Source organism: Silurus meridionalis, chromosome 23, assembly GCF_014805685.1.
Source record: "Silurus meridionalis isolate SWU-2019-XX chromosome 23, ASM1480568v1, whole genome shotgun sequence".
Taxonomy (NCBI): Eukaryota; Metazoa; Chordata; class Actinopteri; order Siluriformes; family Siluridae; genus Silurus; species Silurus meridionalis.
Genome location: NC_060906.1, coordinates 18,603,771 through 18,628,241, shown reverse-complemented (window position 1 = coordinate 18,628,241; position 24,471 = coordinate 18,603,771). Strand labels below are relative to the sequence as shown.

At 39.9% G+C, this 24,471-nt stretch overlaps 2 protein-coding genes across 3 annotated transcripts in view; one reads left to right on the top strand and one right to left on the bottom strand.

Annotated features, from left to right (window-relative positions):
- extl3 (exostosin-like glycosyltransferase 3) overlaps window positions 1–12,369 on the bottom strand; it is a 30,484-nt gene extending 18,115 nt beyond the window's left edge. The window contains exon 1 of the mRNA XM_046836535.1: window positions 11,978–12,369. The gene's annotated coding sequence lies outside the window, so the exon portion shown is untranslated. The remainder of the gene's footprint in view (window positions 1–11,977) is intronic.
- A 1,017-nt stretch (window positions 12,370–13,386) lies between these two features.
- riox1 (ribosomal oxygenase 1) lies at window positions 13,387–24,161 on the top strand. 2 transcript variants are annotated; one of them, XM_046836644.1, is made up of 15 exons: window positions 13,387–13,511; window positions 15,790–15,933; window positions 16,124–16,278; window positions 16,647–16,746; window positions 17,005–17,118; window positions 17,708–17,814; window positions 18,117–18,224; window positions 18,664–18,698; window positions 18,801–18,979; window positions 19,057–19,161; window positions 20,367–20,508; window positions 20,874–20,994; window positions 22,343–22,442; window positions 22,565–22,651; window positions 23,976–24,161. In XM_046836644.1, the coding sequence occupies exons 1-15, from the start codon at window positions 13,446–13,448 to the stop codon at window positions 24,042–24,044; spliced, it is 1,632 nt and encodes a 543-aa protein (XP_046692600.1). In that variant the 5' UTR covers window positions 13,387–13,445; the 3' UTR covers window positions 24,045–24,161. The 2 variants fall into 2 exon arrangements, with proteins under 2 accessions (XP_046692600.1, XP_046692601.1); XM_046836645.1 differs by having other exon boundaries at window positions 13,403–13,511; window positions 15,793–15,933.
- The last annotated feature ends 310 nt before the right edge of the window (window positions 24,162–24,471 follow it).

Sequence of the window (24,471 nt, the reverse complement as noted above, 5' to 3'; positions counted from 1 at the left end):
CTAAATCATCAGGACATTAAAAGGAACATTTGCTATGTTTCCACACATTTCGGTGGAGTTTATTTATTTATTTTATATCCGAGTAAAGAAAGGACGTTGTTAAAAATAAATAAATAAATAAATAAATTCTATATATATAATATATATACGTATTTATAGGGTCAGAAGAGTTTATAGGGTCAGAGAAAGCCAGACGATCTGCATTTCCAAGAGGGCATTATAAATAAAACTGATTTATTGAAACAGATTTGGCTGACAGTAAGGAGGATTCCTCCTGATCACAGGAAATTCCTTGGTGTCTTTTCAGATCTCCGGCAGTCAAACAAGCCATAACATATAGAGAATCATTTTTAGTAGATGAGCTGTGCAAACACATCAAAGTAAACGCAAGTCAAGGCTGAAGTCTGGCAAAGCGCATCTTAGCAAGAGCTGCACATTTCTGGAAAAAGTTACCAAACTAAGCCAAAATACTAACTGAACATTTCGAGCACATTGCGCAAAAAAATAGCAAATGTTTTAGCAAAAAATTTATTCATCAATAATCAATAATAAACTAATATCAGGGGAGACTAAAATGACAAAGTCAGGTGGGACATGAGTGTTTAAGTACAAGTTTAAATTACATATTTTGCCTGTAATTGAACTAAGGTCTACTAAAATATAATTCCAATTTATTTCTCCTCATATTGCAATATAATGTCGATATCGTACACATTGGAAGCCAAATGGGGGTTTAAAATAAACAACACATGAGAGAGACAAATCAGAAGGACGGCTTGGATGAAAACAGATTGGATTGAAACATGGGGTATCACTTGCATGAAAATGAAACACGTAATTGCAACAATGATGGAGGTAAAGATCGGTTGATTGTGGGAAAGATAAGACAACGGGGGTTCAGCTGGGACGATTCAACGCCGATATGGCAAGGCAGCAGAGGAAAACATCTTTTCTGACCACTGTTTTTAACCTGTTTTATTTTGAAAGAGTTATAAATCATGAACATATTAAAAAACAGATGAATAAATCGATAATTAACTACGGTTCAAATATTTTGTCGCTCACCTGTGCTAAATCCAAAAGCAACCGTTATAAATAGCACACGATTATCCCTTTAGACTTCAGTGACAACATTGTTCATGTAGCAGCACTCCCTGAACAGTGAACTTTCTGTCCTTAATCACATTTGGTGGTGTCTAATTATGGATCTTACTGAGCAATGCGGAATTCTTACACACACACACACACACACACACACACACACACACACACACACACACACACACACACACACACACACACAAGTGCAGAATACTGAAATGACCCAAATCCAGCATGTACTACCTTTATAAAGCTGCAAATCCAGGCTCTTTACAAATACATGAATCGTGACAGAGGACCATGATTAGTTTTCCCAGGTGGAAAAGAGGGAATGTTAATGCTGATGTGGAGGTGCAGCACATACATACACGTCCATCTACACATATAAACATCTGTCTGTCCGTCCATCCATCCATCTCAGATCGCAGATTGTAGCAGTGCTGAGCGAGTGGAGGGCGGAGTCGGACGAAACGAGCGGTAAGAAACACCTGCAGTTCATGAGACTAATCAGTGCAGCCCAGCCCCCGGGGAGAGAGACACTAGCCCCTGGGGAGAGAGACACCAGCCCTGGCGACTGAATGGGAACCAGAGTGTGGGTGAAGCCCCGGCGTGAGTACTGAGAAGGAACGCGCCGAAGTGAAAATTAAAGTACGTTTTTAGATATATATATATATATATATATACACACACACACACACACACACACACACACACACACACACACACACACACACACACACACACACACACACACACCTTTCTTCCAGCACGGAACCAGTGAATTTGCTACACAGACTTTGCAACATGGAGTGCAGGCAGGCAGTGAAGGACTAAAGAGGCAGCGACATTTTCATTTCAATGCAGCCCTCAATACAAATACATTTTTATTTAGAAGGTCACAAAGCTACACGATATGGCCAAAAGTCATGAAACACCCCACTTTTTTCCAACCACATGTAGTTCTTCCCCGAACTGTTACCACAAAGTAGGAGGCACACAATTGTGTAGGATATCTTCGGATGAAGCAACATTAAATTTCACAATCAGAATTCAGCTTATCGGCCAAGTGTGTTGAGACACAAGGAATTTGGTTCCAGCTGTTGGTGACTCTTACAAGTACACACATAAATAACACTATACATTATAGACTATAGAGAATAAATACAGACTACTAATGTCGTAATCGACACGCCAAAGTGTATCTGGTGTACAATCCTGCATTCTGATTTTTTCCAATTCATTCATTCAGTCAATCAGTCTCACAATTAAAGTACAGCTGCATAACTGACAGTTACTACTAGAGAGAAAAAACATTTCTCCAGCTGAAAAATTTATAACATAAAAATGTAACAGTCAAGTCAGTGCGAAAGTCCTAAGAGGCCATGCATTACAATATTTGTTTTTTCCAGTGTTGTTTTCTCAAGATCACGAATGAAATTTCCTGTGATCGCTGCCGCCAACAGTTACTGTTATTATCCACGATGCTGCGATTATGCTGCCTCTAGAACATGCTCTTATGCCAGAAACAGAAACATTAATACTGATCATGAGGAATGTTCTAGATGCAGCATCATGGATAATACGTGGACATGCCCACATCCATGATGATACCTCAAAAACATTCTGTCGTGCCATATACACAGAAAAAGTAAGTACTGATCACGAGGAAATAAAGTCGTGATAATGAGAAAACTAGGAAGAAAAATATATTTTAATGTTTGGCCTCTTAGGACTTTGTTTGATTATTTTCTATAAAGATTAATTATTTGACGTGTTAAAAAAAATGTTATATACTTGCTTTAAAACACACACCTCCGGCGTTGGACTGAAGCGGTAACTGGTCGTGTCCCAAAAAGAAAAATATACAACACTTGCAGAAGATGAAATACCGACATAAACAGAGGGGGCAGTGTGAAGTAACACCATGGTGCTTTCCATAAGAGACAGATGGTGCTTCTTGTCGTCACATTTATTTTTATTTAATTTTTTTTTACAAACACCACAAGAGAATGACTACTTGGTGCTGCATGAAGATTGGTGTAATAGCCTGATATACCACCTACATTAAATCTGCTGTAACAGTTTGTGCCATGTTCTCATAAAGCGCATCATCACAGCCTTCTCGAAGCCTTTACCATTGAATTTCTCTGCGAAATTTAAGAAAGCAGTCAACAGAGGTGTTCCCCTGGTGGTCTAGTGGTTAGGATTCGGCGCTCTCACCGCTGCGGCCCGGGTTCGATCCCCAGTCAGGGAACCAACCCCAGCCACTAGGGTTGCACAAGCCTTAGTGCCGGTCCCAAGCCCGGATAAATGGGGAGGGTTGTGTTAGGAAGGGCATCCAGCGTAAAAACATGTGCCAAATGAAACATGCGGATCATGAATATGGATGATCTGCAGTGGCGACCCCTAATGGGAGAAGCCGAAAGAAAGTATAGTCAATAGAGGTGTTCCTGTGCTGGAGAGGGATTTCTCACCTCTAGTGGACAAAGGTTATGCATCCTCCGGTTGTAAACGTTGACAGTTCAATGACCGCATGGCCTCAACGAGTACAAAGTAAATAGTACAGAAATCTGAAATAATGGAAAATCATGCAGACTTAATATCTAATCAAAGTAACGGCTTTTGCTTTAGAGCCTGCACACGTGATGATCGCAAGTTTCCCAAGCAGCAAAAGGGTGTAAAAAAAAATAAAGCAGGAAGGGGTAAGGGGGGTCAGGGCAGATGGAGAGAAAGAAAGAAGCTGTAGCAGTCGAGTCCTTTTTTTTTTTTTTTTGGATTTCTTTTTTTTTTTTAGATGAAAAGGAGGGAATTTCTATTGCTCAATAGCCTAATTCAAACTGGAGTTCTGGCCAAGAGGCGACACACAACCCCACACACACACACACACACACACACACACACACACACACACACACACACACACACACACACACACACACACACGGCATTGTTGCTTAGCGCCTGCCAAGACTCTATGGACGGTGGGTTTTTTTCTCGTACACACTTATCCGTGCGAACAGCTGCCTTCAGGAGACATTTCTCATCATCGTTTTGACTTGCACAAACATTTGGCTTCTTACGGAGATAAAATGCTGCATTTTAAATTTCTTACTTGCCAAACAACAGAAATATAATCCAACCTACTCAGATTTATGGAAATCCAAATAAATAAATAAATAAATAAATAAATAAATAAGGAAAACAATAAACCCTGGTTTACACCTGACATGCTCAGGAGTGACATGGCACCAAACGTGCCTATAATCTAATCAAATATTCTAATATGTATCACACATGGTTCTACCACAGCACACAGGGACACAACGATCCTGCCATTTGCTCGATTCTACGCTTGTTTACTCAGACCAAAAAAAGCGCCATCGTCTGACACCATGCTGTATTTTGAGAGTCGAGACTTGTGTATGCTGTCACGCTAATTAACAGATGACGTGACGTGACTGCGATTGTTACGGTATGGCAGTCGAAGCAAATCAGACTGCAAAGCACAAGAAGAGTTCTAGAGGAACTACAACATCCTTCCACAATACAACTAACCTGATGAATCATCTTAGATATAAAACTAATCATGAGACGTCTAACAGCCAGGCGAGAATAAAAGGTCTCCAGATAAAACAAACAGCTCAGTCTGGAGTGTTTAAATCCACTGATACCAGAAGGACAGCGATGTGATATTTATTACTGCATGAAATGTAACGTGTTAACGGTTTATATTTATAGTTAATGATATGTCGGTTATACTATAGCCAACATGAATGTTCCACCACCAACCCTCAGAAACAAACAAGCAAACAAAAACAAACATTAACTAGAGCATTTTGCTTTACTTTCTTAACACATTTTTAAAACATGAACCTGGTATTATTCTCTGTGTATGAGCTGCACTTAGAAACAATAACGCATTATTATAAAGTGCATATAAACCTATCACTCAGGCAACAACTAGATCTACAGGTAGACCCTGACTCATGATGGAGATGCACCCCGATGAGCCCATTGTAACATGAAAATATCGTAAAGACATGGTCAAGCCTACAATAATTAATTATTTAAATCACTGTACATAATTAAGCAAAACAAAAAGAGGAATTTACACTACTGAAATGTATAAACTAAAATATATATATACATACACACTACATTTCCCAAAAGTATTGGGTCACCTGAACTTCCCTGCTACATGGTTCTTTTCCAAATTGTTACCAAAAACCTGGAGTCACTCAATTGTACAGGACGTCTTTAGATGTGCTAACATAAAATTTTGCATTCACTTGAACTTGGCACCCCAAACCTGTTCCAGCATGTTCCAGCACCTGTGCACAAAGTGAGCTCCTTGAAGATCTGGTTTACATGCTTTGGAGAGGAAGATCTTGAGTGGCCTGCTATAAAGCTCTGATCTCATCCCTTCTGAACACCTTTAGGATGAATTGGTACACTGACTGCACCCCAGGCCTCCTCACCTACATCAGTACCTGCCTTTCGTAATACCCTTGTGGCTGTTGAACACAAATATCCAAACTCCAAAATATAGTGAACCATCTTTCCAGAAGAGTGGAGGGAATAATAAGAGCAAATTGGGACTAAATGTGGAATGCAATGCTCAAAAATCACATACCGTACCTATGACCAGGTGACCCAATACTTTCGGAAATATAGTGTATGTGGCAGCTGGGGCGTTAACAGCGCCGGTTCACGAGTGAAAGAAACGAGCGGTAAGAAGCACACCTATGTGCTGGCAGTGCCGATATAATGGACTTTGAAACTAAAATGGACTAAAATTGGGCTTTGAAACACCAAAAACACAAAGAATACACGCTCTAACACCGAGACATCTGAACTCGGGCGAGAGTAAAGCATCTCACAAGGCACGAGATGAGTACATCCTAGCAGCGGCCCAGCATACTGTACCACATACACGCTGTTACGGTTGCCTGCAGCGCAAAAACCAATTATTTTTACAAATTTGTTGTATCGTCATTGTAAGATCGAAAAAGAAAAATCTTAACTATGGGACTACCTGTATACATGGGCAAAAGAACATCCGACTTTTCCAAAGACTTCAGGTTCTTTCCCAAACTATTACCACAAAATTCATGGCACACAACTGTATCACAACGTCTAAAAGTGGAAGCATGAATTTTTTTCCTCAAGTTAAACTTGGAGACTTGAAGATCCATGAAGATACGGTTTACATGGTTGGAGTGGACGATATTTAGGGTCTGCTATAGAGCTCCGACCTCAACACTACTGAACACCTTTGGGATAAACATCAACTCTAATTGCACCCCAGACCTCCTCACCTCACCTACATCACCACCTGACTTTACCAACACCCTTCAGCACAAATCTCAACAAAATCTAGCAGAACTTCTTCCCAGAAGAGTGGAGGTTATTATAACAGCAAATGGGAACTAAATGTGGAATGGTATATTCAGAAAGCACTTACGAATCGGCAGACATGTCAATATAGTTTACATATGCTGCAACAACAAAAAATAAATAAATAAAACCTTCTGACCAATCAGGTTTGAGCGTTCAACTGCACTTATTGTAATAACACAAATAAGACATATTAAAAACTTTCATATGATAAATCCAAATATAAACAATAAGATTTCCTAAGCTACAGTTTAACAGCTACAGTAAAAATGCTACAGTGTGTTAAACACGAATACACAGAAGTCTGTTTCTTCTCTCAGCACCGATCACACACTCGCTTGTCATAGCTGCACAGTGGAACAAGTGATTACTAATTTCAGGTGAGTCACAGGCTGAGATAGAGGGGAAAAAAAAAAAGACAAGTGAGAAACCACTCAAGCTAATAACAGAGCTACGATTACAGGTATAAAGACACTGTGGGTGAGCGTAATAATGTTACAAGCATGGGCACTCACCTGCACAGTGGATTTTTATTTAAAAAATTTTAAGCATGTCCAGTATGATCTTTCTACAAATTGTTCGGACGTCTAAACAAAAGATGTGAACAAAAAAATAAGGACACAGATGAATCTCTTTCTAATTAACATCATTAGATGTGTAAAGTTGGCTGTTTGATAAGATTAAAATATATAGAAAGTTGTGGGAACTGGTAGCTTATTGGTTAAACCTCTGGGTTTCTGATCAGAACGTTGGGGGTTCCAGCCCCAGTATTGCCATTCTCCCATTAACGCATTAATCTATTAGGGAGGTTAAGATTCAGCGATGTGCATCGGCATAAAAGTTAACGACGTGACTCGGTGACTTAAAAAAAATGGGCATTGGATACATGTGGGCATTTGTTTCACAATGTGTAGCTTTTTTTTCTTTTTTACATATTTGCGTCAGTAAAAGCGATTTATTTATATCCAATTATTATAGATTTGCTACACTTTTATTGTTTAGAAAGTGACCAATAATTTGCTCTAATAATAATAATTTCCTTCAGCACCGCTGCTGCTACCTGACACATAACAACGCCTGAGAGTCACGTAGAATAGAGATTAACATGGCAGAGGTAGAGCTGCATCCTCCTGGAGGAGAAAGAGGAAAAGAATGCCTGGTTTTGGTTCATCGTTTTTTTTCTCTTTTCTTATTGCCCTACAAAGACCTGTTTGTGAAAGGGACATGCATTAGAAATCAGCAGGCACTTAAATGATGATTTGCTGTCTGTCTGAACCAAAAATTGAATTGCATAGCATCATTTTTTTTTCATTGCATCATATTGCATCATCATAGCTGCTACATACTGTACTGTAATTTTAATATATCGTATCGTCGCGTATGCATCGAGATGCGAATCGAATCGGCCTCAGTTATGGAGATGCACATCCATAATATCTATTATAGCCTGTTGAGTCTGAATATTTTATTCCGATTGTCTGGAAGGTTTGGGTTCAAACGGTCACATACAGAGTGAGACAGCTGACGTGACACGTTTCTATCCGCCTCGTAACTATTTATTAAAATGTATTCAAACTAATGGAACCGTATCACTCTGTCTCGTGTATAGTTTAGAGCAGACAATTTATCCATTCAGTCAGCTTTGCGCTGCAAACATCATAAACAACATGCAAACAAGCAGGTTATAAGCAGGATAATCCACGACTCGGTGTGTGTTACATGTTCTAATGCAGTTCGTGTCGGGTGGGTCTTTGCCGCCACGCCGTGTATTAAATATCACACGTAGCTGTTGGTAACTCACCTGCCGTTTTAATGTCATTTTCATAGAAAGCCCCAGTTTAAACCCTGATCATGACAACGTGTATCCTGTATTACTCCGTGTGTGTCTCAAATCAGCAGGTCTGACTGTACAAGGCAAAGGAAATTGAAAGCTGGAGATCACACCAGACTGTCGTTAAATATTTTCCTATAACTTAATATCCTACGTGTTTATTCCTTACTTTTCACATCATTCACCGCTTTATAAAGTCAACTGCTTTCGCCTCAGAAGTGTTCTGCTCAAAAGATTGTTGTCGGGATGACAATCAGAATCAATGATCAGAATTCGAATACTTTATTGATCCCATAGGGAAATTGTTTGGTTGCAGTTGCTCACAGTAAAAGATTAAAGTAAAAATGTAAATAAATAAACATATTAAGTGAAATGAAATATGTGTGATGAAAAGCCAGACTACAATAACAGTTATTGCACATGTAACTAATTATTATTATTATTATTGCGCATCATTGCCCAAGATATGAACAACAGTGTTGTGCTCGTTACTAAAAAATAGTAACTAGTTACAGTTACTTGTTACTTCATTCAAAAAGTAAATCCGTTACTTTGTTGATTACTTACACCAAAAAGTAATGCGTTACTGTTAAAAGTAACTTTTTAGTTACTTTTTTAAAGAGCCTTCTTTAATGTTTCCATTAATGCCCTTTTATGCGTTATGGTCTATACAAACACAAAACTGACTTAAACACAGTAATTTTTAAACACTATTTTATTTAAGTCAGACCAGCACAAACTGAATATATCACAAGGATTTCTGAAATAAATAACAAAACAAGCTGAATAATATTTTCACAATCAAAAACTCAAGTGGCTTCTGCTGTTGTGTTGAGCTCTTAAACATGTTCCTTTCATAGCTGAAGTATGAAAACTATCAACAATGTAGAACACCGGGTTAACTTCTAGCTTCTAGCACCTCAGGCATGGAGTTTCTGGAGGTGCTTCAACAGATTGGAGTTGCTGTTTATCGCAGTAGATACGAGCTTCGAACCCGAAAGACACATCTTACATTTGACAGTTTTTGTCTTTATGCTCAACTAAAGTGAAATAATGAGCCTATTTCCACTTTGAGAGACTCATCTTGCTCTCGCCTCGACTCGCCATTACTGCTGCACAGACCTGAATAAACAGAGACACACCCACAGTGCGTCTTCTTCATGTATACAGAGGGTAATCCACCAATCCTACAATGTGACGCTGCTGTAAGCAAGTTAGGCTGTAGTCTACACTTCAGCCGAAATTAATTCATTTATAAAAGTAACGGGTAACGCACCATACGGTAACGGTAACGGAGTTACTTTATTTTTAAAAGTAACGGTATTACAGTATACAGTATTAGTTACTGTAAATAGTAACGCGTTACCGGTAACGCGTTACTGCCCAACACTGATGAACAATATGTGTTGCATAACAATTATATATATATATATATATATATATATATATATATATATATATATATATATATATATATATATATATATATATATATATATATTTTTGTTATCTTTAATAAATATTATCTATATCGTTGACCAGCTGCTTAACACTCCGAGGGAGGAGTTTAGTTTCGTCCAGTTTTGGTGAACCAGTGCTTTCCTAAGCCTTAAACACGTCTTCATACACCTGTGGAACCTGATGTGCCTCTCTGCTCTTGAAGTCCATCTACCTCAATGAAAATGCTTTTCTGCTCACCATGGTTATCAGGAGTAATTGTCTGTAGAAGCGTAGACGTCCTGTCAGATTGAATCCGTCAGCACATTCACACCCTCTACTTTCATTGTACCATCTCAGGAGATCGACAGTTTCTGAACTACAAAAACAATCCTGACTGACCACCGACCGCCAAGTAACGATTCATGAACACCGCAAAGATCACAAATTCTCCTGCATTCTGATGTGAACAACAACATGAAGCTCTGCTCAGACACGACTAAATATCAGTTTCCAATGTGTGTATAAAGCAGTATAGAGTATTCTCACCATTAGGAGCGTTCTTAGTCTTTCTGAACTTTCTTCTAATCGAGTGACCAAACTACTATATTTCACTGAGACATGATAAGATTTCTAAACACAGGTCTCAAAACCAGCATTTATGACTAATGATGGAGAATCACTCAGCACTGTCCTCACTAAATATAGTTTGTAGGAGATCGTCATGTCCAGCACAATGGGTAAATAATGACCTGGTTTTATTAGGAGTGTTGGAGCAGTGCTGGATTCTGGACATACAGGGCATGTGAGGACAAGACAGGACAGGACAGAGTAGGTAACAACTTGATCAATTTTGGGAGGTGAGGACAGGACAAGACAGAGCGGGTGAGAAAGGGATAGATTAGGGGAGGTCAAGGCAACACAGAACAAAGCATGTGAGGAGATGACAGATTGCAGAGGTGAGGACAGAGCAGGACAAAGGGGGTAAGGGCAGGACAGGACAGATCAGGGAAGGTGAGGGCAGGACAGAATGGGACAGGGAAGAGCAGGGGGAAGTGTGGCAGGACAGGACAGAGCAGAGGGGAAGTGATGGCAGGACAGGACAAAGAGTATGGGAGGTAAGGTGCAGATGTGATACGACAGAAAGACAATAAATAAGAGATAGTACATTACGAGTATAGACTTCATTGCACGTGCACATAAAGTCCCGGTTACAATCCCCAGGTGCAGCCACCTTACAGTCCCCGGTAACAGTCCCCGACTCCCGGTTGCACTCACACAGTCCCCGGTTACAGTCCCCAGTCCCCAATTACAGTCCCCCTACTCCCGGTTACACTCCCACAGTCCCCGGTTACAATCCCCCAGGGTACAGTCCCCCAGGCCCTGGTTACAGCTCTGCGTTACAGTCCACCAGTCCCCGGTTACAGCTCCAGGGTACAGTCCCCCTGTGGTCAGTTACAGCTCCAGGGTACAGTCCCCCTGTCCCCAGTTACAGCTCCAGGGTACAGTCCCCCTGTGGTCAGTTACAGCTCCAGGGTACAGTCCCCCTGTGGTCAGTTACAGCTCCAGGGTACAGTCCCCCTGTGGTCAGTTACAGCTCCAGGGTACAGTCCCCCTGTCCCCAGTTACAGCTCCAGGGTACAGTCCCCCTGTCCCCAGTTACAGCTCCAGGGTACAGTCCCCCTGTCCCCAGTAACAGCTTCAGGGTACAGTCCCTCTGTCCTCAGTTACAGCTCCAGGGTACAGCCCCCCCTGTCCTCAGTTACAGCTCCAGGGTCCAGTCCCCCTGTCCACAGTTACAGCCCCCATGTCCTCAGTTACAGCTCCAGGGTCCAGTCCCCCTGTCCCCAGTTACAGCTCCAGGGTCCAGTCCCCCTGTCCCCAGTTACAGCTCTAGGGTACAGTCCCCCTGTCCCCAGTTACAGCTAAGTTGTACAGTACCCCTGTTCCCAGTTACAGCTCCGTTATACAGTCCCAATGTCCCCAGTTACTGTACTGGTTTACAATCCCCGATGACAGTCGCGGTAACAGTCACGGTTATAGCCGCGGTAACGGTACGCGTTACAGCCCGGGGGTCACTGTGAGAGTAAATACTCCCTGCTCTCACTGTTAAAGATAGAGAATTACAGAGGAACAGCTCTCGGTGTAACGCTGTTAGCTCTCATGCTAATCGGCTAGCTCGCGCAGGTAAACGGGAGATAGCGCTCTTACCCGGTCTGAATCGCTCGCGCGCTCCGTCTCTCCGTGTGCATACGGAAACAGCGCTGCTGCTGCTCTTCTCCTCTCCTATCCTCACCACACACACACACACACACACACACACACACACACACACACACACACACACACACACACACACACACACACACACACACTGCCGTCACCCGTCCGCCGAATCGACAACGATCTTCTGCCCCGCAGGACTCCGAGCCTCCGCGTCCGCTTGTTTTCTCTTCGTTCTTATACGTTGAGGAGCTGCACTGCAAACGCCAAAATCAGAACTGCCTCGTATTATGCCCACCCACATTACGACAAGCTCCACCCTTTCCGCTCGACAGTTGCTTAAATTCTGCGATTTAATTGGTTAAAAGCACAGCCCCTTTGAAGTAACAGCCAATCGTACAAAGGAAGGGTGGAGTTTGTCTGAATACAGGTAGGGAAAGGGAAAAACGCAGAGCGGCTGTATTGCTAAATCAGCTATGCAAACACAGAGCGGTGATGGATTCTGGGTAAACTTAGGGGGGGAAGCGTTATTACATTGAAACAGCGCCATCTAGCGGTTACATGAAGCGCAACATCCGAATTGTGTGGTGTAATGCTGTTAGAATTCGTTATTGGAAAAGAAAATAACTACATTTCGACGGTTTTGTCTTAATAGATCGTCGATATAATAGACAATAATTTAATTTATATATATATATATATAATATATATATATATATACATACAAATATGTACCCTATAGAGATGCCAAGAGCTTTCATTTCTTTAATCAATACACAAGGCGGCAGTAGAGTAATAACGTCTAGGAGCCGCATATGAACGACGAAGAAAAACCCTGGTCAGTGTTGCCAGTTTTAAGAAATTTACCTTTTTTATGTTGCTCACTCATCTATTCATTGTGCATTAACAAAGGAAAATGTTTTGAATTGTTTTAACATGCACTTTTAAAACTTGCATTTATATATACAGTATGTATCGGCAGGAATTCCTATAAATATATATATTATTTATAATTAAAAAACTATAATTATTATAATAATAATTATTAAAAATAGATAGGTACAACTTTAAAAATCGTGCAATACTTACAATTTTTTTTATAATCATTCTTCATTTCATTATCATTTATTGTATTTATTATCCATTATCCATTATTTAAAAAAAAAATGCTATTAAAAGTTTTTGATTTTATTTAAATTGTAATAGATAGATAGATGTACATATTATAACATTTACTTATCAATTACATTTAATGTATTTTAATTTGATACTTTAAATCTATCTATCTATCTATCTATCTATCTATCTATCTATCTATCTATCTATCTATCTATCTATCTATCTATCTATCTATCTATCGTCGACTTTATTTGTAAAGTTGCTTTTCGTCTTGCCCTCTGAGCCACCGTACTTCAGGGATCTGGCAACCCTGTCCCCCTGTACATGTTAGAGGCGCATGGACAGCAGCATGTCTGCGTTTGCTGTGTATAAGTCAGTGAGGCAGCAGGAGGCAGACACACGCGTATGTACAGTTTTATCAGCTTCTACACAGGATTTCACTCTGTAAGCGGTGTGTTTAGTGTTGAAATGTAGTTGTGGTTTAGTGGATAATAATAAGAGTCTGGAGCAGAGGTGAATAACACACACACACACACACACACACACACACACACACACACACACACAGTACCCAAATAAACTAAACTAAATATCAAATCATTCAAAACAATACGGTTCTGGTTTATAGGTTACTTTAATTATATATGTATTTAATTGTTTTGCTGTTTTATTCTGAAATCGCTTTTAAACTAAGACAGTATACTGTGTGTGTGTGTGTGTGTGTGTGTGTGTGTGTGTGGGCGGGCATGCAGCGGTGTATTGCTCCAGCACTGTTCGATAATCGAGCAATTTATCACGGTTTGCGATAATATCGAGATTCCAATCTTCTGTAACGACGCCAAATCTGTGAATTTCTATCCCTTTCTCCTACAAATGCAGTGTTATATATGTTTACGGTTATTCTCAGTTCAAAAATGAAATTCTCCAAACTTCTTGTTCAGCCTCATCATCATGTAGTCGCTTGTGCTCATCATAAAAACATTTCTTGTTGCTTTGATCAAATTGTACACAAGTGTCTGCTGTTTCCTACATCATCAGTTGTTTGTCCAGTATGTTGATCATAATATATATTTTACTGGTTTCACCTGAATAGTGTTAAATCATCCCAAAACATCTCAGCGTCACTTCATTGTTTGAGTATTTTGAAAGCAAAATGGTTGAACCAGTTGTCATCTAAAATTTCTATTAAACTTCCTTCTTGTAAATCCGACTTGAATTGATGAACCGTGCAGATGAATCTTGAATGTCACTAATGAAGGCGAGCGAATGGCATCGGATCAACCAATAATCAACCGGTTCTCTAAAACAGGTCAAAGGTGAATCTCGTCAATTAGGTGACAAACAGAGCAAAACATAGAATTACAATTTCTAAAAATGGATGAACCACCAGGAAACAAACGAACGCTGGTACATTACAGTAAAAGTGTGAATCCTGTCCAAATAAATACATACGTGCTCAAATGTTTAGATGCCAAACAGAAGAAATTCAACTTGGAGCATATTCAATCTCTGTAATATAAAGTTTAGATCAAGAAATCCTGAAACTGTGCAGCATCATACTGACAAAAGGACTTTTTATTCTGATGGGAATGAGATGTTCACTGACACAAATACAGTGGTACCCTGACCTACAAGTTTAATTCAATTTTCCCCAATGAAAATACTTAAAATGGCATTAATCCGTTCCAACCCTCAAAATAACACCCCGTGTTTGTTTCATGTTATTAAATTAGGAAAATAAATTTCTAAATAACAAATCTTGTATAACAACATAATAGAAAAAATATTTGTGAAGATGTAATGAGGTTTTATTCAGTGTATTTACCTCGGAGATGAGACGAATTGAGCTAACGAAGACCCTGGCGGAGGTGGAGGGTAGAGGAGATAAGCGGAGGAGGAGGGAAAACTCATTTTTTACTATCTCTCCTGTACACTACGTATCCCTAAACTTTAAATTTTTTACCTTTTCTTCTTTGCTTATCTTAATTTTCGTCACAGTCTCCGCTTTCTGGCTTCGCTTCGCCATCCAACACCGGCGTCTCGAGCTCGTACCTCAATTTTTAGCTCGCTTAACAAAGCAAAAATTCGACCGAGTGACGACTCGTACCTCGGAAAACTCGTACATCGATTCACTCGTAGGTCAAGGTACCACTAAAATGCACCAATGCAAATATGGTTCATAGATGTTTAACTCATGGTTATATAGTCATGTATGTTAGCAGATGTAAGCCACATACACTATATGGACAAAAGGTTGCAGTCACCTGGCCATTAGACTGGTATGTGCAGGAGATCTTCCACTCCAGGTATGGAGTAGGTTTGGGTCTCTAAGGTTGAGTGACGGGAAATTTGAATGCTATCACATCCGAAGACGTCCTATACAATCGTGTTTCCAACTTCTTTAGGAAAGAAGCACATAGGGCTGGAAAAGTCAAGTGTGCCAATACTTTTGTTCATTTAGTGTATGTACGTAGATACATTTTGTATTTGACATTTTTTTTAAGTAGGCTCATCTTTGTGTCAGTACAGGGCTCGATTTGATTTGAGTCAAAAACAGCATTTTAGTGCTGGTGGCATATGTGTCCAAAAATACATTCGCCTGATTTGTAAGTCAGTTTCAAAATTGTTTTGTTTTTCATTTAATTTATTAATTTATTATTATTATTATTATTATTTTAAAGCAGCCCTCAGTTTCACCACCAAAGAAAAAGAAGAAGAGGAAGCAAAATGGATTAGTGCCAACTGTGAGCAGCAAGAAGAAGTCAAAAAAGATCTCTGAGGAGAGAAAGATAAAGGCGGAAGAAAACCATGATGAGCCTGTTCATGTATGTGACCATCTGAAGAGCATCTCATGGTTTAAACTCCCTGGAACTTTCACTGGGTCCAGATATAAAATAGCTCTAGAACCGAATATTTTTTCCTCTTAGTTTAACAAAAGTACCTGAAAATTTTTTTTAGTGATTAGTTGGAATAGCTGAATGATAAAGCATGTGAAGAAGTGTATTGATTTTGCAGGAGGACCTGCAAACATCGAACGGGACCGAGCGGGTGAACAATGACACGCTTCACACACTTCTCACCCTGCTGGCCAAAGTGGACAACAGCAGGCAGCGAGCGAACACACTGTTCCAGTGGCTCATTCATCCTGTTACAGCCAAGACCTTCTTCAGGTACAGCTTTATATTCACATTTATGGCAGTAAGCAGATGCTCTTAACCAGAGCGACTTATAGCTGAGAAGTTGAGGGTTAAGGGCCTTGCTCAAGGGCCCCAGCAGTGCCATCTTGGTGACCTTCTGATCCAGAGTCTAATGCCATACCCACTAATTATCTCCCAAGCTTTCCTTTACACACAAGCTCCATGCGTTGTTGTCTGCTCATTATATACAAACTGTAGACATCATTAAAATAAGACCTAAACAGCACACATTTAGACAAAACCTCAAACATGGCTCTCTTGAATCTTCTTTGCACTGGTAAAAATGGCGTCGCAAAAGGACGAATGTCAAACTAACGCATAATTTCTCTCGCTCTCTATAGGGACACTTGGGAAAAGAAGCCCCTTCTGATCAGACGCCAGAATCCACACTACTATGAGGGTCTTTTCTCGACAGCAGAGTTTGACCGCATTTTGAGAAATGTAATTTCTTCTGCTTATTGATCAAACTAATAATTTCAGTATGACTATTGCAGTATTTCCTGACGACATGCAGCGTTCTGTCTTTAAGAATCAAAGCACTTCATCTCCCTGCATCACACCCTGTCTGTTGTTGATACTTCTTTGAACGGCACTGTTTTAGTTGTGTCTATGCAAACGGCGGTCGAAAGCTGCCAGAAGCCGAAGCGCTGACGGAACGGCGGTTCTCTGTTCGTGTAATGATCCCGTGTGTATTTGCAGGACGATGTGCAGTACGGAGTGAATCTAGATGTGACGAGCTTCACCAATGGCAAGAGAGAGACACACAATCCACCAGGGAGAGCTCTGCCTTACTCAGTGTGGGATTTCTATGAGGTACAAACTGGTTCTGACTAGGTTTGGCAAATTTCAGGACAGGAAACTTTCCATGGGGATTAACAGATATTAATAGGAATAAATTGGGAAGTTACAAAATCGCTGGTTAGCGTATAACAGAACTTAAATTTAGTTGGAAAAAATCTCGAATTTTGGTTAAAACCACCAGAGTTGATGCGATTTCAGTTGAATTTCTCCCCTGCACATTCATCAATCACATGCACACAGCGCCACTGAGGCCACGCCCCCTACCTGCACTGTACTGTCCTCCATAACATAACACACATTAGTTATTAAATTCTGCACTCAAAATAATGTAAAAAAATTTTCATCTTGCATAAATTTTACACACACATCATTTATTTACAACTTTCTCCAAATTTCTAATGAAATCCCATATGTTTCTGTTACTTCCCATTAATTCCTGGTACGTTTCCAACTTGAAATATTTCCCAAATTCCCCCAGATGAAGTAAAAATTTTCCGGAAATTTACCAGAAATTTGTAATAACTCCAGTTTTGAACGTTTTTTTATTTCGGTCGTCATAACGACTCTATAAACGATGATACGTATTTGTGTTTGCTTTTAGAACGGCTGCTCGCTGCGAATGCTGAACCCTCAGGCTTTCTCCTCGACTGTGTGGAACGTTCTGTCCATCCTGCAGGAGAAATTTGGCAGCATGGCAGGAGCCAACGTGTAAGCACAGTCTCAGAATCTGAGTACACTACTAAAAACAACATCACTAGTCTGACTTTCATTTAGCGAATCTTTAGTACTGAGAATGAATTCTGTAAAACCTGAGACTGCTCTACGTTTCATCTGTGTGAAAAATCCTCCTATGTGGCTGATTTCGGTCAAAAAACCGATTCCAAATTAGCGAGTAATCAAATAGTCGTTTTTATCCTTTGAGTATGAAAATAATATTGTTTCTAGTGAACTCTGATTGTCTGGGACTTTAGGGATATCAGTATTTTGTTGTTGTTTTTTAATGCATTTAGGTACTTAACACCAGCTGGAACTCAGGGATTCGCGCCGCATTATGATGATATCGAAGCGTTTATTGTGCAGCTGGAAGGGAAAAAGCATTGGAGAGTGTATAACCCACGGTGAGCCGCCAGTTATTCCACATTTCCACATTCCACATTTATTTCCCATTTGCTGTTATAATAATTTCCAGTCAGGTTGTGATGTAGGGTGAGGCCTGGGGTGCGTTCAGCATTCCCATTCATCCCTATTCATATGGATGTCAGATCTCTGTCGCAGGCCAGTTAAGATCTTCCAGTCCAACCCATCTAAAGCATATCTTCATGACGCTTGCATTGTACAAGGAGGCATCGTCATGCTGAGATGGGTTTTGGTCTCCTAGTTTAAGTGAAGGGAAATTTGAATGCTGCCACTTCCAAGACATCTTATACAATTGTGTGCCTCAAGGTTTGTGGTAAGAGATCCACATATAGTAAAGTCAGGTGTCCCAATACTTTTGTCCAGATAGCGTGATCTCTTTTTAACGTTGTAGACTAATGTGGGTACTTTACATTTCTCTAGGTCTAAAGATGAAGTGTTATCACTCGTGTCAAGCCGTAAGTCATTCTCATTTTGTCAGCGTCAGTAGCGATGCCGAAATTTAGCTGATTTTGATTCACAAGACAGCACCGTTCTTTACTATTCCTCATCTCCTACAGCTAATTACAGTCAGACCGAGATTGGTAATCCCATAATGGACGTGGTGCTGGAGCCGGGTGATTTGCTGTACTTTCCCCGTGGGTTTATTCACCAGGGCAACTGCCTCCCGGACGCCCACTCGCTACACATCACCATCTCCTCCTACCAAAAAAACAGCTGGGGCAATCTGCTGCTGAAGGTACCTCCGGTTACGTTTATGCATAAATGTTTTTAGTGCCTGTGTTTTAAGTTTTAACTTCCTCAATCGATCCTCAGGTGATGCCAGCAGCTTTGGAAATGGCGATAGAGGAGGATGTGGAGTTCCGAAAAGGTCTTCCTCTTGATTACCTCACCTACATGGGAGTGCAGAACTCTGACAAGGTGTTGTCTTTATTTTACTCTACATTTATGCAACTACGATAAATAAAAAAAAGTTGAGTGAAACGTGAATTAATCAGGATTTGCAGTGATTATCAAATCTCATAATCCCATACATATTAAATATGTAAACTGTGGAATTGTAGCATCCCCACTTTGTTTAACAACTTTCTGTATACGTCTGGGAACTGAAGTGAGAACAGTTGCTGGAGTTTTGGATAGAAAAATGTTAAATTTTTGGCTGATAAAGGATTCTATCTGCTCAACAGTCCTGGGTATTCTTTGTCGTATTTTTCATTTCTTGATGCATCAAATGTTTTCAGTTTGCGGAAGGGCCGGATCAGTATGCATTTTAGCTTTGTTTTGCTGAAATATGCAAGGCCGCCTTTGAAAAAGTCATCTGGATGAAAGCATATGTTGCTCTGAAGCCTGTGTATGTCATTCAGCATTGATGGTGCCTTTTCAGATGTGCAAGTTGCCCATTCCAAAGTCATTAATGTACCCTTATTCCATGACCGAAACAGGCTTTTGAATGGAGTGCTTATAACAACCTGGATAGTCCCTCTATTCTTTCGTCTGCATGACGCGGTGTCCATGGTTTCCAAAAAAGTTTTTCGATTCGCCTGACCAACAGAACAGTTTTCCACTTTGCCTCAGTCCATTTAAATCTTTCTGAACCCTGTTCACATATGGCTTCTTCTTTGCACGATGGAGCTTTCACCTGCATTTGCGGATGGCACGGTGAACTGTGTTTACAGACAGTGATTTCTGGAGATGTTCTTGAATCCATGCAGTTATCTCCATTACAGAATCCTGCCTGTTTTCATAGCAGTGCCATCTGAGGGCCCAAAGATCACGAGCATCCATTATAAATTTTTTGCCCTTGTGCACAGTGATTATCGGAAACTTCTGAGGATATTATGTACTGTAAATGATTAGATATTCAGAGACTTTGCAAGGACTAATATTCAGAAGATATATATTCAACAATATTCAGACACTGGTGCTTCATAAAACAACAAATGAACACAAGATAAAACACAAAACCAGACTGGGACACTACATAAAGTGGCAACATTTAGTGGAAACATCACAAGACCGTGAGACAGAAGACACAGTGTCATATATAAACATTAATTATTTAGCAGCAATATGTGCATAAAATGTCAATGAACTAGTTTTCATTGTGTGTTTGTGTGTGAGAACAGGAAGATCCACGCAGAGACAGATTTTTGTCCCACATAGACGGTTTAATGAAAAAGTTGGTGTCCTTTGCTCCAGTGGACGCTGCTGTGGATCAGAAAGCACGCGAGTTTATGCACGACTGCCTGCCACCCGTGCTTACGCCAGGTAACTGCTGTGCCCTTCAACTTTCTATTTAATAATAAACCTTTATTTAATAGTAGAATAATAGCTCAGATTCCATGTGGAGTAAAGTTCAACCAAGTCAGAGGCTTAAACTAGTGTATTAGGAGTAGAGGGTTTTTTTTATGCTTAGCAGGATGAGAATACATTAGTTTCAAAACATTTTATATTTTCCTCAAATATATTCAGATTTATTTAAAATGAAACACTGGCAAATGATCTCTTAAAACTTGAAAAAAAATTTTTGTTTGTTTTACATATGTGATCATTTCATTATTCATACATGTCAGAAATGCGAGTGTGTGATGTCTAATGTGATTAATAACAGATGTGTGTGTGGGTGTGTGCAGCCGAGGAAGCAAGCAGCGTGTATGGAGCTCCTGTTCGATTCGAGGATGGAGAGGCAGTGAATTTAAACACATACATGAAGCCTCAAACCAAAATAAGACTTATGCGTGCCGGAATTGCTAGGTGCGTTCTCCGAAATGAGTGATTATCCTCATATATGGTCATTTTTACACGTATTTTACACTATATACCGTTTATATGTATATTTTTTTGGGCCGCAGCTATAGATTATTTGAGTAATCGAGTTTTCTACCGATTATTCCATCAATTAATCGACTAATCGGATAAGAAGTAATTTTGTTTTGTTAAAGAGCAGAGAAAATAAGACGGGTCTCTTAAAATGAACAAGTAGTTTGTTTCCTTTTTAAAAAAAATTTACATTTTTATTGCTGAAATTGCATACAAGAATAGCTGTGAAAGCTTCTTATTTCGGCTGCTGCCATTAGGGGTCGCCACACTGCCTCTTTCAAACCAACTACCTGCATGTCTTCCCTCACCACATCCATCAACCTCCTGCTTGGCCTTCCTTTGTTCCTCCTTCCTGGCGGCTCCTACTCAATCCTGTCCATTGTCAACACTCCCAACGAAAACCTCAACATACCTCCAGCTCCACCTCCTGTCTTTTACTCAGTGCCACTGTCTCTAAACCATACAGCAGGTCTCACCACAGACCTATAAACTTTCCCTTTCACTCTTGCAGATACTCTTCTATCACAAATCACTCCTATGACTCTTCTCCACCCACTCCACCCTGCCTGCACTCTTTTCTTCACTTCTCTAAAACACTCTCCATTACTTTGCACTGTTGACCCCAGGTACCTGAACTCCTCCACCTTCTCCACCTCTTCTCCCTGCAACTGCATCACTTTACTGCCCTCCCTCTCATTCACACACATGTACTCTGTCTTACTCCTACTGACTTTCATTCCACTTCTCTCCAGCGTGTACCTCCACCTCTCCAGGCTCCTCTCAACCTGTTCCATACTCTCACAACTAATAACAATATTATACGACAGACATCAGTCTGTCATTCCTACTGCACACTCCACTGCTATCACACTGTCCTTATACATGTCCTGTTCCACTTTCACATACTTCTCTAACACACCTGACTTCCTCATACAATACCACAACTCCTCTCTCTGCACCCTGTCAGTATAAATCCTTTTCTCCTAAGTGTTTTCTTTTAATTTCTAATTCAGCTCCTCATATGCCTTTTCCTCTGCTTTTGCCACATCCACCTGTCTACTTTTCTCATCACTCTGTCGATCCAATTCTGTTTTGCCAACCTCTTTCTCCTTTTGCTTTTCTGCACTTCCTCATTCCACCACCATGTTTCTTTGTCTTTCTTTTTATTTCCAGATGTCACTCCAAGTACCTTTCTAGCTGTCTATGTGTGTGTGTCTGTGTGTGTGTGTGTGTGTATGGCTATGAATTTTTAAAACTCTTTGGTCTGTGCTACTGTACACAGACTATGCAGTGACGGTGAGGCTGTTCATCTTTATTACACCACTGAGAACTCCAGAGTTTATCACAAAGAGGAGGCCAAGAGCATGGAGATAAATGAAGAGGTATGAGCTGTAAAGTGTGTATGAGCATGCACTAGGTGTCCACCACCTAAGGGTTTTTGGACATTTTGAACAAGATGCTTTCTTCATTGTTGCTTTAACCAGTTTGCATTTGTCCTCTGCAGCTCACAGATGCTGTGGAGTTCCTGATCCACTCGTACCCAAAGTTTGTCACAATCTCAAGTTTACCCTGTGACTCCGATGAAGACAAGGTAACACATATCCCGATAGCAAATTTGTCCCCACCTGCATATCGCATGTGTTGTGTCTACATTGTGTCCTGGTAAGATTTTAACCAAGCTCCAGATGTTCAAATACTCAATATACAAATAATTTAAATACATTTTAAACACCAACATTTGTGTTTGAGATTGCATGACAGCCTTTTTTAATAATTTGTACTACTGGTCCGTAGGTCATGAGTTCAAATCCCACCAAAATGCAAGGCCCTAAACCCTCATATAACTTCTCCGTTATATAAATAAGACCATTGTAAGGGTTTCTGCCGAATACCAGTTAAATATAATAAAATGAATCTAAACAAAACGGTAAAGTTTCTTGATACGTATACATTTCCAATTCAATTTATTTGTATAACACTTATTAATTGTCCATTATTCACAGAAATAAATAGATTACAAATATATCCAGAGGTGGAAAGTAACAAATCGCATTTACTCACGTTACTGTAATTAAATAGTTTTTTTTTTTAAGTAGTTTTTAAAATCTGTAATTTTACGTTCACTTAAGTGTGTTTTGTTTGAAGTATTGTACTTGACTGCATTTTAAATTATATGTTACTAAGCAAAGTAAGTATTAATAAATAAACATTACGCCACGAAAACCGATTGATGGGCGGAAAATAAACGCGCTAAACTCACAAGAAAGAAAGATGGAGACGGACAAGTCAGTGATGCAGACCCAGCTGAAAGCAAAATGCCATTGAATCGCAAGTTGTTCAGTGTGTGTGCTCACTGTCTGAATCCTGAATCTGCATTTGCAATTTCTCTCGTTATCAAAAATGACTTTTTTTTTTTTTTTGCTGTGAAAGTGCATAATTCATCAATTCATCGACTGTAGTTTTTTAATTTTGTTGTTGTTGTTGCACTTTAATTTGTAATGGTGTTTATTCAGTTTCACATTTGTATCCTGTTGTCCTTTTTGAACTACACTAGAATCCCCCACCCCTGTGGTTTTAACCTTTTAAATGAGCTACTATTTACTTGTATGTTTTTGGACCGGTAACTATACTTGAAGTAAAATCTTGATGTAGCAGTACTTTTCAGATAAGTGGAATATTTTTTCTCTTTCCCCCTCTGAATATATCTGATAATTCACTTTATGGCTGTAATGTGCTGATACTGTGTTTTGCCCGTGGCTTTTTTTTAATCCAGTTTCCTTTTTACCTTATTTTAAAGATTAAAAAAAAAATTCATGTTTTGACTTTCCTAGTGTCAGTGTTTTAAATGTGTAATGTAGGGATCTATTAACAGTGTGGAACCCAAGTCCTCACCATGTTCTTGTCCTGTTTCGCAGGTGTCCTTGGCAGAGATGCTGTTTGCGAAAGGACTGATCAGCACATCTGAACCTTTGACATCAAAGTGAACAGTTCAGCTTTTCACCATAACTGCCCAAAACAATTTTTTTTCCACTTTTTTCTTTGTTTTTGGGGATAACTGACTTTCTGATATCTACACCTTTGCAATAAACGATTTGACTTCAGAAGGCTTTTGTGACTTGTTTTTGAAAATGTTTTGTTCAACTGAGATCTACATTTCTATACACTGACCAAGTATAACATTATGAGCGGTGAGTGAATAACACTGATGATCTCTTTATTATGGCACCTGTTACTGGGTGGGATATTACTGGGCAGCAAGTAGAAAGGAAAACTGGGCAAGGGGAAGGATTTGAGCGAGTTTGATGAGGGCCAAATTGTGATGTCTAGACGACTGGGTCAGCGCATCTGACTGTGGAGCGAAGGCTGGCCTGTGTGGTCCGATCCAACAGACGAGCTACTGTAGCTAGAACC

Coding starts and splice junctions, on each gene's coding strand:
- riox1 (XM_046836644.1), top strand. CDS start 13,446: ATGGACAGCAGCATGTCTGCGTTTGCTGTGTATAAGTCAGTGAGGCAG. Junction 13,512..15,789: donor AGCAGGAGGCAGACACACGC/GTATGTACAGTT, acceptor ATTATTTTAAAG/CAGCCCTCAGTTTCACCACC. Junction 22,652..23,975: donor GTGACTCCGATGAAGACAAG/GTAACACATATC, acceptor CCTGTTTCGCAG/GTGTCCTTGGCAGAGATGCT.